This window comes from Fusarium musae, chromosome 1 (genome assembly GCF_019915245.1).
Source record: "Fusarium musae strain F31 chromosome 1, whole genome shotgun sequence".
NCBI lineage: Eukaryota > Fungi > Ascomycota > Sordariomycetes > Hypocreales > Nectriaceae > Fusarium > Fusarium musae.
Genome location: NC_058387.1, coordinates 6,198,836 through 6,215,955, shown reverse-complemented (window position 1 = coordinate 6,215,955; position 17,120 = coordinate 6,198,836). Strand labels below are relative to the sequence as shown.

The window sequence follows — 17,120 nt, the reverse complement described above, 5'->3', positions numbered from 1 at the left end:
CCCGGTTACATCATCAGTTAGTCCACTTCAAGGCTAAGGCGGCTTATCTCATTCGAAGACCCCAGATTCCTAGACATACATCATGGCCGGACCGTCTCCACCCAGCATGCATGATGGTCGTAATGGGTACGGTCCGGCAACAAAAACGCTTCGACTCTTAAGAATGACTGATGACCGATCTGGGACTGTTAGATCATATTCGCAAACTGCTGCTGAGAAACAACGACATGTTGAAGGCATCCAAAGACTCAAGAGCAGCTCTACAGCGCGTGCTGCATCTCGGCCAGGCTTCAGGAAAGCCTGGGGAAATTTACTACCCGTAAGATTCATCTCGCTTTCTGACAGTGATTCAATTTCCAACACTGATGTCAATGGCAGTCTCCAGCTTAAAAGGACTGAGAAGCCTGTGCCTGGAGACCATGAGGTCCTCGTCCAGCTCAAAGCAGCTGCTCTGAACCACCGTGATCTCTTCGTTAGGCAACATCAGTACCCCGCCATATCTCTCGACCAACCCATGTTATCGGATGGCTATGGAGTAATCACTGAAGTCGGGCGAGATGTTTCTAATAAGTCCCTACTCGGAGAAAACGTACTCCTGACTCCGATGCGTGGCTGGATATCCGATCTAGCTGGCCCAGAGGATCCTCAAAAATGGTCCATTACCGGTTCTACACGTCTCTATGACGTAGGCACAGCGCAAGACTATGTTTGCGTTCACAAGGACGAGGTTGTTCCAGCCCCAAAGCACTTGTCTGCCACGGAGGGCGCAGCTCTACCACTGGTAGGACTTACAGCCTGGCGGGCACTTGTCACTAAAGCCGCTGTCCAGCCAGGACAAAACGTTCTCATTACCGGTATTGGAGGCGGCGTTGCTCTTTCAGCCTTACAGTTCGGCGTGGCTATGGGCGCCAATGTCTTCGTTACATCTGGTAGTCAAGAAAAGCTCCTTAGAGCTAGAGACTTGGGTGCACTAGGCGGAGCGATTTACAAACTGGAGACGTGGGAGGCAGATATTCGCCGTCAGCTTCCGCCATCGAGGCCATTCATCGATGCTGTTATTGACGGAGCTGGCGGCGATATCGTTGTCAAGGCCGTAAATCTTCTCAAGCCTGGTGGCGTTATTGTTCAATATGGTATGACCGTCTCACCGAAGATGAATTGGACTATGCCAGCTGTCCTTCTGAATGCGGAGTTGAAAGGAACTACAATGGGTTCCAGGAGAGAGTTTCGGGATATGGTTGCCTTCGTCGACCGCGAAGGGATCCGACCAGTGATCAGTGGAGTAGTGCAAGGTTTGAGTAACCTCAAGGACATTGATGGGCTTTTCGACGATATGAAAGCTGGACGACAGATGGGTAAGCTTGTTATTAAGATGGAGGAGCCAAGTAGCCCTAAGATGTAGAGTTCTAGATCTCTTCAATTACTAGCTACTGTGCGTTGTATATACTCTATAATATGGAGCCTTTTCTCTCATAGGTCTTTCCTATTGCCATGCCACTGCAGTACTCTCCCGAGAGCAATTAGGCTCTGGAGCAGATGAGTAGTATGGCGATGCGTTTTTCTCGCTCAGCTGTACAACCGGCTTCAGCACTTGAAACTCACCCCAGTCACCTTTGAGTGTAGACATAAAAGGCGAGTCCTCCCCAAAGGACTCCGGCATCTCTTTAGCCCATGCCTTCAGTACTACGTCCAGCAGCTCAAGTACAAAGAGGTCAGGACTGGTATCGTTCCAACCGAACTTCTCTTGGCAGCGCTGTACCACCTCTGGCGAGTATAATCCGACCTCAGGGCTTAGATGGAGAGAAGCAGCGGCCATGAGGGATGCAAAAACACGGTAAGATCCGCCTTGACGTGCACGGTCCCTGATGGCCATCATAGTGCCGATGCATCCGATCAAACCAGTGAGCATATCCGGTACAGGTAGAGCAGGAAGTACACATGTTCCGTCTTTGTGTCCCAGGCTTCTCCCAGTGACATAGGAACACCCAGAGGCAGCATCAGCGATTTGTTGCCAGCCAGGTCGCTCGGCCATAGGGCCATTTGGCCCGTAGCAATTTTCTTCCACATATACCATGCCCTTGCCTCTTTTGCCAGCTAACTCTAGGAGATTCTCAAGGCTGAGTCCTTTATTGGCAATAACTCCGGGCCTGTAGCCTTGAATAAAGACGTCTGCATCTGCAACCAATGCGAAGAGATGTTTTACTTCATCATCTTTGGCCAGGTCGATATCCACCGTTCTAACGCCAGCATTCAGCGTCAGTTGAAGTCCCTACGAAACGCTGTTAGCTTCAACACATTGTGGACAATTTTGAGTTGAAGACAATGCAAATAAATGGTAAAGCCTCATGTGAGGACACGGAAGAGAATGAAAATGGCTTACATTAAAGTCAGGGAGGCGACTGCAGTTCACACGGATCACATCAGCTCCGAGGGCAGCCAATGTCGTTCCAATAACGGGGCCTGCAATGATTCGGACAAGCTCCACGACCTTAATGCCAGCCAGTGGTCGTTTATCGGTAGATACTGGCAACAGAATGGCTGGTGTAGGTACTGCGTGCGTCTGCAGCTTGTAGTTGATAAGGGGGTGCTTAGCCAAGTCCTTGGCCATGCGTGTCTGTTTCCATCCACTAGGAGTATAGCAGATACTTCCACAAAGGCCCTGAACGAGATACATCATCTCCAGCTCATGCGCTCCAAACTTGCGAACGTGCTCCGCAATGACTCGAGTGGCCTCATCGTTACTGCTGCACTCTAGCGATGGGTCTATGCCGATGGTTTGTAGTACTGGATCTGCCCCTAGAGACCCATGTAGCTGAAACCAAACGCCTTCATCCTTGGTCTCATAGTTCGCCGTGGCGCGTAATCTGAGTGGTGTTCCGAAGATGTCTCCTTGGAGATCTTTAGGGAAGATGGCACCCAATTTGCCATCCTTGCCAAGGTCCTGGACAGTCTGCCCGTTGCGTCTGGTCATGCCTACACTTCCGAGCCAGAATGCAGCATGGTCGGTATTGACTGACACAGTCCGACTAGAGCTCTCGCCATCTCTGAGCTCGAAGAGCTCGTTAGCGACAATGCCGCTCATGGCGTGCAGAGCTGCAGCGATAACGGCTGATTTCAAGGGGCCAGGGACGATTGTGTCGGAGGAACCTGTGAAAGCTACCGTGTTCAGAACGGCGAGGTCTTTTGTGAATCCGGGCGTCGCCTCGGCCAGCATCTTGAGAAGTCGACATGCATCATCGGGAACTGGTGGTGCCTTAGAGTCAATCCAGGACCCTTGTCCGTAGATATCAGCGCCCGAGACTATCTGTGTCATTATCGGCGATGGTTGATAAATAGAAACGTTAGATAGGAGAATATTTTGCCAGTAAAATTGAAAGAACTTACGTCTTTAGCAAAGCGACTTCTGTTACTTTATCTTATAGGTACCTACTTCTGGCATATCTGCGAATCGGAAACTATACGGTAATTATTTTATGGGTCTGCTCTCTATATGGGGCCGTTCTCGAGGGGAGAGTGGGTACGGTCCGTGAGTGACTTGGCTGCCAGATGATCTCCAGTATGAGTTCACCGAAATTGAGATACTCGCAGGGTGCCCTTATATCTATTGTTGTTTTAGGGTATCAATTCAGTATTAAAATTTCATTCCTCGCATTAGCGCCATCGATAATCTAAGTTTGTTTCAGATGGAACAACTCATTGACATCACTTGGCTAATGGTGGCAAAGATTAAAAATTGGAATTGTTTCTAGAAGCCCATATCAGGGTAGTGAAACACACAATTCAAGCTGGTAATTTCATCTATTCGCGACAGCACAAGATAATCAGATTCTCAGTAACTAAAGAACTTAGAGCTTCTTATGAGAATCCTCAGCGTAATATAGTGCCCACTATGTATCTTTAAATCTGTAAATGATATCTTCAAACCGTGACTCTGGAAAGACATAGAGCCACTTCAGCGTTTCGTCAGGCCCGCAAAAGGCACCATGCATCGCATTCCCAGGAATCCAAAGCACGGTTCCGGCCTTGACATGGTGCCTGACCCCGTCAATTTCAACCTGCCCAGACCCCTCAAGCACGTAGTAGACCTCTGCCTGAGAATGCTGGTGCAGGGCGAGTGCACCGTTGGAGGGACATGTCGCGATTCCTACGCACATTGAGTCGGAGCAGGTGCTCGGCTTGGAGATAAGTGTTTGCCATATCACGGTGCCGTATTTGGTGTCTGGGAACGAGCTGAAGGCTGTTTGGCTGATTTGATTCCCATCGAGGATCACTGGCATGTACTCTTGCGTTTCCTCGCTTTCGCTTTTGTGGCAAAGTATGTCAGAGTTTGAGCTGCCAAGAGAAGCTCCCTTGCTTGAGATGCTTACATAGAGATATGAGGTTCGGGGTCCATTCCTGCGTTGCTGCGTAGCTGCGTAGCTGTTTGATGGCCTTTCCTGTGTACTCTGTGTTTGGCTGTCCGATTGATGGTCTTGGTTGTTTGAACTCTATAATGTCCTTGAATCATACTTTTGAATTATGGTCCATTACTGCAACTACGGCATCTGACTCCGAAAACCGCTATCATACGCATCTAGATACGGTCTCGGACTCCGACAAGTGGAGACGGTCCGGCTTATACTCCACGTAGTTATCAAGTGCTGTTTCCTTGCATGTAGCTAAGCCGAAAGCAGGCAGGTGTGGATTAGTCGGTAGTTCGCGGTCCGGATCTCCAACGTGAGGAGCCAGACCAAACAACTCGTCGACTCCATCCACGCTCCAGCACGCCAGCATCCGCTCCGTATCCTGCTTATCTGTGTCATGGGGAGCAGCGTCGATACTTACTTTCCAGTGCAGCGCATTGCCCAAGCATGCCTACAGTGCAGGTACACAATTGCTACCCCGCCTCTTAGTCCTACGCGCGATAGATAGCTGATTACCCAAGACGGAAAAAATGCCGGTGTACTGGCGATCGACCTGTATGCGGGCAGTGCCAACGACTCAAGATTGGTAAGTGATGCTTCGCATCCAACAATAAGCTTATCGGGCTTTTGTGTAACAATGCAAGATTGTGTATATCCTGTTGAGGCTTCTCGGCGGCAGGCTCCTAGGCAGCAAAAGACTCGCTCGCCGAGTATCGCCATCGACGACCCGGAGACTTATCGACAAACAGAAGCCTCTGAGTCAAGCAATGTACAGGTATATATTGACCTGACTCCACATCCATCTACCCACCAGTGTGTTAAAGCCTATATGTTAGACTTCGGAGCTCGTTAGTAGGATTGGGACACTAGAGGCAAAGATCGAGTCCATGGGATCAAGCCTGCAACGGTGAGCTTGTGTCTCAGCGATAAGAAATCGTGTTACTAAACGGCTTCGTAGGATCGAAAGATGCGTCGTTGCGCTCGTAGATAGCAGTAATACTAATCTGGGTGCCATACCGGCAGGGCTGCCGGCTTCTTCCGGGCTTCCTGAGAGGGTCAGCAGCCCTAGGACAGGTGGCAATACATTTCAGCCTTCGCCGCGTGATGATCCTGCGATCAAGGACTTTGGGACACCGGAGGATGTGCTCATGGCAGTCGTTGATTCGTATTTTAATTACTGCCAGAATCAGCCCTACTCGTTCTTTCACGAAGAGACCTTCCGGCGGGGCTTGGCTCAACAAGCCATCCCTAAGCATTTAGTCCTGGCCGTCCTGGCGACTGCGGTCCGGTTCTGCTCGCACCCCTACTATTCGGGCCGCTCATTAGAGATGTCTGTCGAGTATGCCAACAGATCTTGGAAACTCATTGTGTCGGACTGTTTCACCGTGGGCAAGGTGGCAGAGGTGTCCACAGTCCAGACAGTTGCTTTGCTGGGCCTGTTCGACTTTACTGGTACGTCTTGCAGTCTCCAGATGCATTGATGCTCACTATGCCGGACGCTCATCACTCGTATAGCTGGTCGATTACGCCATGGCTCAGCGTGGGTCAAAGTTGGCCTGGCTGTCAGGATCGCGCAGGATTGCGGGCTTATGCTAGAGAACGCAGCGCATCTCTCGTATGCCGAGCAGGAAGAGCGACGACGCGTGTTTTGGTCTGTCTATCTGCTGGATCGCTTAGTCTCGTGCGGTCGTGGTCGGCCACCGGCCATCGTTGATGCGTCGTGCCACCTACAACTGCCGTGTGATGAGTCAACATGGAGGGACGGCCTCGGGGTCAAAACACAGTCGTTGGACGAGATGACGAACCGGACTCTCTCAATATCCCAACGCCAATGCCCTTTTGCACAGGTCATTGCTATTGCGCAGATCCTCGGTCGATGTGCACAATACGTACTTCAAGACTTTAACATTAGAGGCCCGCATCCACCTTGGGATCCTGGCTCGGACTTCGCCGGCATTGAGTCCGATCTTCTACATTTCGAAGCATACCTAGAGATGCAGAGACCAAATGATGAGATAATCGCACCCTATATCTTAGCTGAAGGCTTGGTGGACAGCCAGTCCTCTGGTCCGATCATCTTCTCTCGGGCACTATTTCACCTCTGCTATTGTCTGCTCAACCATCCCTTCTTACTACATCGCCGCATCAACACATGCCGGAACCTGGCCCCGATCAGTTTTATCAGGCGATCATCTGACTTGGCTTGGCTTCATGCACAGCAGATGATGGCTCTTATCCGCGACTCGCGCAGGCTGGGCTTCTCGTTTCACTCATCGTCTAGCGGCTATGCTGTGACAGTCGCAGGCTCCATTATCGCTTTACGGGCATATGACGAGGATTCGCCAACTTGCCAAGAGGCTCACCTACTACTTGACGAGGCCCTGGGCTATCTGGACCTCATTGGCCAACATTGGAGTAATGTCAGAACGATGGTGACATGCTACATTTCAGATTTTGCATTTTCTATACACTAACTGTTCTCAATAGGCTTCGATGCTTGGTCGGATAGTCTACGATGGGATTTCAGGACGTCTCTCGAGTAGTCTCACCCAAGGTTTGAGCTTGACGCCTGAACAGGAAGAAGCTATGTGGTCTTTGGTTGACTACAACACAATGTCAAATCAACTCAGCCAAGATGCTCAAACGAGTGAGCAGGAATCGGATAGTCTAATGCCAAATTCTTGGATCGACTTGTTTGGTCCCATCGATTATGCTTTGCTATCTAGTTTTAATGCGGCAACTCAAGAATGATATTTAATGGGCAATGAAGACCATCTTTAGAAGTAGCAAGTAGTATTCAAAATACGTAATGGATGCTTTGAAGCTATCAAGGCTCCCCATGCCAAGTCTCCGTTTCCAAGCGAGGTATAAAGTGACCGATTTCCGTTGGCCAATGACCAAGTTATGGGTGTCTGAGGGATTCCACGATACCTGGCTTACAGCTTGGGTTACAGGTTCGAGCTTTGCCTAGTAAAACCGAGGGAATCCAGAGCCTCGTATATGACACTGAAGTCACGGTCTCCAAACTCCCTGGACTTGGCCAACGGTCTATACGTCTCCTCAACGCATCTTCCCACCGCGAGAGGGACATTGGCATCTTCAGCGGCCGATACAGCGAGAGCAAGATCCTTGTGAGCCAGCTTTGTAACAAAGCCGCCCTCGTAGTTCCGATGAGCCGGAGGGCTAGAGTCTCCAGCCTTGACCCCAGGAACTGGGTGATTGATCTAGAAAAAGGTCAGCGTATACTCTCATCGCAAGATGCCGATCCGCCATCTGCAAAACCTACTTCACTGGACCAGCAACGACCCGTAGAGTTGTTGATGATATCGGCAAGCACTTGAGGATCAACCCCGAGTCTTTTCCCCAGCAACATCGCCTCACTTGATGTCATCAGCCTCTACTTTCGAATCTCACAGCATATGACTGTTTCCAACTCACCTCAGGCCAAGCATGGTGATACCAAGTAGGAGACTATATTTTATACAATTGTCTGCGGTCAGCAAGTATATCAAAAGCCCACGATTCATGGACTATGTACTTATTAGAAATCTTGGCGGCCAGTCCAGCCCCGAGATCACCACAATATGTGACCTTGCGAGCCATGGCTTGAAGTACGGGGACTGAGCGATCGTAAGAGGTCATTGACCCGCCAACCATGATGGCTAAAGTGCCCTTCTCTGCACCAATTACACCTGTAACATTTCAATTAGTTGCCATGGCAGAAATGGTGTTGCTCGACTTACCTCCAGAAACTGGGGCGTCCACCAGATCTGCGCCGGCCTTTCGTAGCTCCAAGGCGACTGCTTTGCTAACACTTTGCTCGATCGTAGACTGATCGATGCAGAGAGTATCTGCGCGCTGATCTTGACTCATAGCTTTGAGAGCGCTCAGGACACTCTTTTCATGGCCAGCATACACTTCCTGGACATTCTTTCCAGTAGGAACCATGGTGATAATGGTAGAAGCCTGTTGTGCTACATCATAAGGTGCTATGAGCTATTAGCGACATCATTAACATATATGAGAAGTCTTGTGCTATGGTGCATGTTTACATGAGCAACTAATGAGAGGCACATCGGGGTGCTCAGAATCTTGACGTTTGATGATACTGTCTACCGCGGCCTGGTTCACATCATACAATGCGAAGCCGACCTCTTTTCCGTTGGCGGGGCTCCTATATCTGGAGATAAGGTTGTTAAGCTAGTCAGTCAGGTCAGACAGGCCGATCTTAGAAGTGAATGGTATGTGTAGGAGCTGACCATATGATTGCCCATCGCGCCGAGGCCGATGAACCCGATCGTATTAGACCTGTCGATTGATGAAGCAACGGCTGATGTTGTAAACGAGCTCCGTGTCCCTGATTGAAAGCGATAATGAGGTAAGCCCCGAACACTGGCACGTCTCATTTGTCGAAGAATGTTATGGGCATGCATGGTAACTGGTGAAAGCTGGTAAGTCAGAATTGTAGATCAGGAATGAGTAAATGAATATCTTGCCGATGATTTCAAAAGTCTGGAGGGAAATCAACGAGGTCGAGATGGCTTCTGAAAATTGAGTTGGGGCATCAACCTCATGATAATGTACAGTTTCACCTAGTTTCTTTGCCGGAAACTTGAGTGGACACGGTCCGGCCCTCCGGCCTACCTCTATCACGCATGCAGTAGACTAGAAAGAAGTGTTTAACTAAGGTTAAGAAGATTTATAACTTTCTTAAGTTATATTTTTAGTTTTTTATTAATTCCTTTACTTTATCATTCTTATCTTAGATTAAAAAAGCTTAATTAATTATTTAACTACCCTACATGTCTTTAATCCAGCTAGCATTAACTGTATTTGTCTGGCATAGTGCAACAAAAGGTCTATGACGTAGTGCTTTAATATCCACCACTTCAAACTGTATTGACGCCTGCCACGCGTAGACACCACCGGAAACGCGTTCCATGTATCGCAATGGCTGACTTTGCGGCAAGGCGACAACAAAACATTAAGCAGAATGAGATACTTCTCGGCGAACTTAGGAATCCCATACCCAATGTCGACCCTCAATCTAAGTCTGCAAGTAAAAGCGTTAAACGCAAGGCTATTTCACTACGCGCGCCTACCAGACAGTCTAGGCGCATAGCGGAAGCCAGCACGAAGCCGAGTTATGATGAAGATCAAGATGATGCATCTGTATCACAGTCATCCACTAGAACCACCAAAAAGCGTCGGATGGAGAACAACGACAAGGTTGCGCAGCCAACGACTTCAGATTCTTTAAACACTCAAAAACCCAAAGACGTCAAATCTATCACAGAAGGGTGGATAAGTTGGAAGCCAGAAGCTGATGAGCCGACGCGTGATACATCTGGAGCATTTCACTTCGAGTCTCATCCTGATTTCCGGCCCAACAAATCTCCAGAGGAGATCATCCGAGAAGGCAGCTTTGGCGGCTCTTACTGGCGACCTTTATTCTCAAAGCATCTGGGAATCACTATTCAAGATGACTGGAGAGAACTGCCATCATCATGGACCGTGGGATTGAGCGTGGATGAGTATCTCGTCAGCGACACGTACAACCCCGAGATAAACAAATACGGTGTCGCATGCGGGCAGAGCATTGAGGAATGGGAAGCCGCTGGCTGGATCGCACATGAGTACGATGTTCGGGGCTGGTTTCAGTGGTATTGTCGCTTTTGGATGGGTCGTCGATGTTCAGATGACGAGCGCCAGATCAGTCGTTGGAAGAAGTGCGTTGGCGAGACGGGTCGTTGGCGCCGGATATTGCTCAAGAAATACGTGACTTTGGGGATACGGACGGTATTCGCGGATGACGGTAGGGACGAAGATGAGGTTGATGTGAGCCCTGTTGTGCATCAGACGTGTCATCACTGGGCATATGAAGTTCGACAAGACGCTTTGGAGAGATTTTGGGCTGATGGGAAATGACATAGTTACTCGATCACGGAGAGGGTTGAGAGATCATAATCATTTATCATTTCTGATATCAAAGCACCTGAGTGCAACTAGGTATAGTACGTGACATAAATCGTAAGTCATAACGTTTCTCATTTCTCCGTAGCATCCCAATCCATTTTGCGTAAAATCTTGCATAAAAGTCCATGCGACGATTGAGCTCCCCGTGATATTGCCTGAAGTTCCTTCAATGTCGCAGCAGCCTCATTAACCGCAACAACAGCTTTATGTCGTCGAGGAAAGTCCTTCACTTGGTCCTTTTGCAGAGACATAGACAAGAAAGCAGCTGTATCAAACAGACATAGAACCACAAGGTGAAACTGCCCATCACCTTGTGAGACTCGAGACGCCCATTGTCTTGCGATTTGCAATGTCTTCAGAGCACACTCTACTGCTTCTGCTCGTAGTTGTTGTATCTCAGGTACAGACAAATTTATCGAGGGATGGAGTAAGTGGGCTTTGTATGGTTGGAGAATCATAAAGTACGCCATGGCCTGGACGTAGTAGCGATGCGTCACGACCCAGGGCCATTCAGTATCTTTTGAAGTGTCTGGGCTGTTTAGAGCAAACACTGCCGGGAAGGAAGATACGTGCTGTTCAACCATCTTCTTGTATTCCCGGACTTTGGATGGCGTGTTGATGTTTTGTGGCGTCTGCCAGCGCTTTGCGAGAGATGATATAAGTTGGTACTGGAGCTTGGTATGCAGTGTTGGTGTTGGCGCTGCATTTGTTAGGTCGGGTTGTTCAGGCTCTGAATCGATGTCGTTCATGATGAAAGGCCTGCCCAGTATTGATGATAATTGCCTGTGCGATGTTAGCTACTGAAGACTCGTCATTTTTGCCCGGTCTTGACGTACCAATTCCAACAGTACAATACGCGCCAAGCTCGTCGGCCAATCTGCACTTCAATATCATGTATCTGGTGTCGAGACTTGTGTAGTCCTGCATAAGATGTTCAGTAAGAGCCTGATTGACCTGTTCCTGTGATTGACTCACCCAACTCATATGCCTCTTGCACAGCGAGCCCAATCGTATGCCAGGCCTCAGTGAATTTTGCTTCGCCTTTGAACCAGCAGATAGAAAGAACTTTCCACTGAAGATTAATCAGATGATAAGACCCAGCTGGTATGGCCTCGGCAAGGCGTATCCCAGCATCATGATACGCCTTGGAAACATCCTTCGGTGGTTGTTGCGCCTCAATGTCAAGATGCTGCGTAACGCAAGCGCACATCATGAAGATGAGGGTAGTGAGCTGAAGATCCTGGACACATCGTTGTTGAGTTCTGCACGACCAATTGACGTATTGTCGTATAAAGACCGGCGGGTGTATGAAGTTGTAATGGTGATTGACATTGCTGAAGAATGCTTCAATCAGAGCGTCTTGGAATATGTCAGATGTGAGATAAGGTCAGATTACGAAATGCTCACCTAATTGAGGCTTGGCTGGGAGGGAGCGGAGTGCATTTTGTAATTGAGAGTCAGCGCTAGCATCCAGAGTTACTAGGTCCTTGTTATTATGCTGTAGACGAGGTTAGATACAGTCAGAACTATCGCTACGACTTTTTTTTATCAGGCCTGATGAACTGACTAGTGAGTAAGAGAATCCGTCATCGAGATGACCCTCATCTGTATGTAATAAGTGGCTCAGAGTTGTGTTTTCCGATGCATCGTAATTGTTATCTTGGTCCTCTGCTTGGACCCGTGACCGTTTGAGGGTTGGTGTTTTAGTCAGCGGTTTGGTCGACATTGTTAGATAAATCCGCCAAAGTAAGGTTTAGTAAAAGTGCAAACATGAACATTAGATCGGTCTATGATATAGACGACGGATTCAATTTCGGATTTCTGTACTGCAGCTAAAAAAAGTCGGTGGTGGCCGAAATACATCGGCCGAAAGCCTTCGGCATGACGCCCGAAGACAGAATGCATGAGGTGTAGTAATACGGGCCTCACCAACAGCATAAGCATATGTAGCATGGCACACACAAAGCGGGATCCCGCTCTTTTCTCCCCTTCACAGAAGGGGGCTCTCACTGGCTGCGTACGCGGGAATAACAAATGTATTGGCCCGATGGGTAGCCCTCGATCCACTGGCATGCATGCCCATGTCGTAGGCTAGAGGACGTTTAGGGAAGTGATCAGCCTGTCAGCTCTCCCTGGACAGCGGGATTTTCAGTGACGCACAAGTATTTTACAGTACGGATGCAAGTGGACACACAGACTCTTCGCTACTGAGGGACTTCCCGCCCGCTGTCGGCCTTTTTTTCAGCAGATCGGATGCACCCACAAACCTTGATCACGAAGCTGATCAATTGTCTCAGCTTTGATGTTTTTATTTAATGCAAGGTAAGTATTTACAGCCGGTTTAACGCCGAAGGAGGTCATCCGAATTATCGGGTCCGTGACTCCCCCTCCCTCAACCCTTCAGAATGGTAAAATAAAAAGCAAACATAAAACAAATGACGAACGACCCAAAGAACCGTCTGACAAATGATCCAATGAACAATCTTGACCACTCAGACCGACTTTGTCTCGCCTGTAAAAATGGTGGATTAACCATCACATCAATCATTCTCGTCCGTCGAATTTCGGGCGCTTGTTTCCCAAAATATCTCCCCGATCGGAAGCTGTCGCATGTGAGCATTTAATCGGTTTCACTTTTGGGAAGAATGTCATACCTCCACGTGATGTTGGCTTGCACTACATTTTGAATGCCTTGAATATAACGAGCGACATTCGCGTCGATCTCAGGTCCCCAACTTGGCAGTTGCTCAATTGCATTCTGCCAATCTTGGTATCTTGCCTCAAGAAGGTTTCCGACTGTATCGAATGCCTCTTGTGGAGATTGGCCAGTCATTCGACAAGCTGCGACCATGCTAAACGGGCAGTCGTCATTCTGCGCCATGTTAGTGTCCTGTTGTCAAATATTATGGGCGATAGGTCGACTTACCTCTTCCTTTCGGTAAGATAAAATGTCATTGGACCTTATATGTCGATTAGTTATCGGGACCCAAGACCAATAATGGGTACTTACAGCAAGACAAAGTCCGCACCCAGAAGCTCTAGTCTCTGGATAATGGGATCCTGGAATACTTCATCTGGTAACTTGATATCATGAGCATATTCTATCAGATGATACAGAGGCGTCACTCCTGACGAAAGCCGCCTGGTATCGAGCATCTCTTGGATACCAGGAATGCTATTTGTAGAGAATTGCTTCACATGGTGGACTACCCCGTCCGTGTATTGCTTCATTGCGAGAGCAAATCTTCTACGAGCACCTGAGGCTATTAGTGAGGCCCATGTCAAGATTGATTGAGGGAAACCTGCCAGGTGTTGAGCCCTGTTATGGTAAACTGTCAGATTGCGATAACGTCATGTCAAGGAGCTGAACTAACCTGTGACACTCTTCGGAATATGTCGTCATGGGCCTGGACTACAGCGCTCTTTGGTCTGGTGTAAGTCTGGTCTAGCATATCAGCCATGAGACTATCGATGACGACTTGCGACCGTTTTGGATCAGATTTCAATGATCCTTCATCAAACACTGCAATTGTTAGCTCGCATAATAAACAATCAACTTGGATGGCAGTACATACTATCATCGAAAGGGAAGACCTGGAAGAAATGTTAGAGTAGCAATAGAGCAAGAGACATGGTTTACTTACCCAGTTCCCCCAATCGCACATCGTCTTGAGCTTGTCGAATGGAGCATCAGGAGCAGCGATGGAGATAAAGATGGCAAAGTCGCAGAACTCAACCCTATTCTTCATTCGAGATGAGAAGGAACATTTTCTAACAGCACATTAGTACAGGTATGCATCAAGACCGAGGGCAGCATACTCTGCAAGCCACCTCTCGGATATAGGCTTGACTGTTTCATAGTTGGGATTCATAGGCGGAGTCTCGACCACGAATGCTTTGAACATGTCGGGAAGAATGACAGTTCTTCTCGACTCCATATTGGTAGTGAACACCTGCATGGCCAGTGCTGCAGGTACAGATTTTGGAGAGGGAGTGAGTGAAAGGGGAAGGTGAGAATGGGGAAGGGAACAACAGCGTTCTTTGACATGCAGGAATCAGCTCGCGGCTTTCTGGGCGTCACAAGTACTCAAATATCCCAAAGGAAACAAAGAACGCAAGCCAGCCTCGCAGGTGTTCCAATCAGCCAGCTTCCCTTCATCCCGCGTCATTTTCTTTCAGCTTGAGACTAGACACAAACTAAGCCATGATGGAATCATAATTCCCAGACATTGTAGTCAGCTAGAGTGAGCATATCATACCAGGTGATGGGTGGACAGGGGTCTCTTTGACGAATTATTGGCAGATTGGCCACACACTCCGTGGGTATGGTTCAGATCTAAATCATGAAGTGAGAGACTAAGAGTAAGCAGTCCACCAACGGGTCACCCCCTCGCGACGTTGATCGTGTGTTAGACAAATGGAGAAGTCCGCGGGACGCTACACGAGCCCGAGAAACAAGAGTACGCGATTTGTCTTTCGAGTCAAGGGATGGGAACTGTATGAGGTGTACCGAGTCTGGCTTTCAGGTACACTTGGACATCCCCAGCTTAAATTGGAGGATGTCTGTCCAGTTGCTCTCAGAATGTTAGCCTCGTACCAAGTCTCTTTTCAACTTTTAACAGTTTTTCATCTATTTCACTATGAAGTTCTTTGGACAATCAGCAACTCGGGAAGAGCTCCGAACTATTGGAAACCATTCTTTCACATGGACGACTGATCACATTCCCAAATCTCACACAGATCCTCTCCGTTACGAATGTGATGAACTTGGAGCTGCTGCTGTCAAGGAGATCCAAGAGATCCACGCTCAGCAAAAGAAAGATGGCCAACAAGTCGGCAGACAGGACTTGTTCGAAACACTTTCTCATCACCACGGTCAGAGCCAAGTTCTTTCTCAGCTTTGGACAGAAGTTCATACTGTCCCCTATTGGGTTGATTGGGGCCAGATTGCCCGGGGACAGAAATTCTTCTACCGCTATGCCCTCGCAAACCTCATCGGATTTGCCTTTCAAGGCTTTGTTGGAGAGAACTCTGCGTCTACCAGCGTTGTCGAAGTACTTGCTCGCACTGGTGGCTTCAGCACTCGTGTCTTGCGGCGTCGACTGCTTGAAACATTTCAGCTTGTTCTTCAAGTCACGCACTCGCTTGATCATGTGAAGCCTGGTGGACCAGGGCATAGATCGATTGTGCGAGTCCGTCTTCTGCACTCCATGGTCAGACAGCAGATCCTCAAAGTTGCCGCATCGAAATGCCGATTCTTTGATCAGGAGACACACGGCATTCCTATCAACACCCTTGACTCGATACATGCCATTGCAACATTCAGCTGCAACCATGCTTGGCTTCAGCTCCCTCTTATGGGGATCACCCCCGAGAAACAGGAAGTCGAAGATTACATTGCCCTTTGGAGATACGTGGCCCATGTCATTGGGGCACCCCAGGAGTACTTCACTTCAGCAATACAAGCTAAGGCTGTGATGGAAAGCTTAGCTTACAACGAGCTCCTTGTGACACCCACTTCTGTTGTCATTGGGTACAACTTCGTTGAGGCCCTCAAGGATCTACCACCCATCAACATCTCGGATGGGTTCATTCAGGCTGCTAGCCGCGTCTTGAATGGCCACGAGATCTGCGACCAGCTTGGTATGGGACGGCCCAGCTGGTACTCATACGCCTGCTTCAAGGGCCATTGCTGGTTGGTGTGGAGCTTAGCTAGCCTGCAGCGATTTATCCCTGCCCTGGACGATAAGGTGATTGATCTCTGTCGGGAAGGGCTGCATAGCGCTATCATCCACAGTTCCCAAGGTCTCGGAGGTGGCTCCATCCTTGATTTCAAATACGTTCCGGATGGGCGGATCCAGGGAAAGGAGAAGAACGACCGGGCCGAGGGGCGTTTGTGGTTTTTCGAGAGACCCCTTGAGTTCATGTACTTTGTAGTGTTTGTCATTGGATGCATGGTAGTGCTGGCATGGTTGCTTTGCATGGCGCAGCTCCTTGCGCTCGGGTCCTCGCGTCGTGCTGGGGGGATAACCTGGTTGGGCTGAGATTTCATTCTGTACTGTAGATCGCCCCGTAATTCTATTTGTCGTATGAACCAACATGCAGGTTTGCCGTGTGTCTAATGTCATCCCAAGTCCTAGTCCTGGTCTGTATAATCCTTGTCCCGTCTAGGGCCGCAGCAAGAACACCTCCCTCGCCCGGCTGAAGTTCAGGTGTCAAAAATCGACGGATCATCACGAATTGAGAAGCAATGAGACATTTTTATCTCCCAAAGAGGCAATACTTTCCATGTTCGTCCCAAGCTATTTCACTTTCTCCATAACCCAACTGAGACATGTTGTCGTGCCACTGTATATCTGATAGATCACTGGTCAGAGCGCAATCTACCAAGAAAACTATTGTTTGCCTCGATCGATCCGGCACGTCCGCTATGCCCTGGCAGAGTGACCAATGAGAGGCGCTTAGTTGGTAGTGCAAGAGAAGGCAATCAGGGAAACATTGGGCCTTGACGCTGTGGTTGGGTCAAATCGTGCCGGGATCGACAGGCTAGCTTCGCGTGGCTGTCGTCTGACATGATAGAACCCCTTGTCAAAATTCAGCTACTCCACACCAACCATGGCAAATCACCAACTGCTCAGCTATCTGAGGAACAAAGTCAGTTTGAGTTTGATACTGCATGACAGTAGTTCGGCTTCTGTTGGCTAAGATGGCGTCTTCTGCCACGTCATTCTGCTATCAGCA

The 17,120-nt window shown here is 48.8% G+C and overlaps 8 protein-coding genes across 8 annotated transcripts; 4 read left to right on the top strand and 4 right to left on the bottom strand.

The window, feature by feature from the left end:
- Positions 1–227: 227 nt before the first annotated feature.
- J7337_001921 (uncharacterized protein) lies at positions 228–1,402 on the top strand (the record flags this gene model as incomplete). Its single annotated transcript, XM_044819654.1, has 2 exons — positions 228–319; positions 346–1,402. 2 exons carry the CDS (start codon positions 228–230, stop codon positions 1,400–1,402), a joined length of 1,149 nt encoding a protein of 382 aa, XP_044687356.1.
- Positions 1,403–1,483: 81 nt separating this feature from the next.
- J7337_001920 (uncharacterized protein) lies at positions 1,484–3,313 on the bottom strand (the record flags this gene model as incomplete). The annotated part of the gene is made up of 2 exons (XM_044819653.1): positions 1,484–2,269; positions 2,381–3,313. The coding sequence occupies 2 exons, from the start codon at positions 3,311–3,313 to the stop codon at positions 1,484–1,486; spliced, it is 1,719 nt and encodes a 572-aa protein (XP_044687355.1).
- Positions 3,314–5,731: 2,418 nt separating this feature from the next.
- Positions 5,732–7,154, top strand: J7337_001919 (uncharacterized protein; the record flags this gene model as incomplete). Its single annotated transcript, XM_044819652.1, has 3 exons — positions 5,732–5,855; positions 5,919–6,823; positions 6,891–7,154. The coding sequence occupies 3 exons, from the start codon at positions 5,732–5,734 to the stop codon at positions 7,152–7,154; spliced, it is 1,293 nt and encodes a 430-aa protein (XP_044687354.1).
- A 197-nt stretch (positions 7,155–7,351) lies between these two features.
- Positions 7,352–8,351, bottom strand: J7337_001918 (uncharacterized protein; the record flags this gene model as incomplete). The annotated part of the gene is made up of 3 exons (XM_044819651.1): positions 7,352–7,627; positions 7,995–8,095; positions 8,147–8,351. The coding sequence occupies 3 exons, from the start codon at positions 8,349–8,351 to the stop codon at positions 7,352–7,354; spliced, it is 582 nt and encodes a 193-aa protein (XP_044687353.1).
- Positions 8,352–9,353: 1,002 nt separating this feature from the next.
- On the top strand, positions 9,354–10,331 carry J7337_001917 (uncharacterized protein; the record flags this gene model as incomplete). The annotated part of the gene is made up of 1 exon (XM_044819650.1): positions 9,354–10,331. The coding sequence occupies one exon, from the start codon at positions 9,354–9,356 to the stop codon at positions 10,329–10,331; it is 978 nt and encodes a 325-aa protein (XP_044687352.1).
- A 119-nt stretch (positions 10,332–10,450) lies between these two features.
- On the bottom strand, positions 10,451–11,128 carry J7337_001916 (uncharacterized protein; the record flags this gene model as incomplete). Its single annotated transcript, XM_044819649.1, has 1 exon — positions 10,451–11,128. One exon carries the CDS (start codon positions 11,126–11,128, stop codon positions 10,451–10,453), a length of 678 nt encoding a protein of 225 aa, XP_044687351.1.
- Positions 11,129–12,999: 1,871 nt separating this feature from the next.
- Positions 13,000–14,317, bottom strand: J7337_001915 (uncharacterized protein; the record flags this gene model as incomplete). The annotated part of the gene is made up of 7 exons (XM_044819648.1): positions 13,000–13,251; positions 13,306–13,339; positions 13,390–13,604; positions 13,754–13,902; positions 13,955–13,973; positions 14,024–14,117; positions 14,199–14,317. The coding sequence occupies 7 exons, from the start codon at positions 14,315–14,317 to the stop codon at positions 13,000–13,002; spliced, it is 882 nt and encodes a 293-aa protein (XP_044687350.1).
- A 702-nt stretch (positions 14,318–15,019) lies between these two features.
- J7337_001914 (uncharacterized protein) lies at positions 15,020–16,423 on the top strand (the record flags this gene model as incomplete). Its single annotated transcript, XM_044819647.1, has 1 exon — positions 15,020–16,423. The coding sequence occupies one exon, from the start codon at positions 15,020–15,022 to the stop codon at positions 16,421–16,423; it is 1,404 nt and encodes a 467-aa protein (XP_044687349.1).
- Positions 16,424–17,120: the final 697 nt, after the last annotated feature.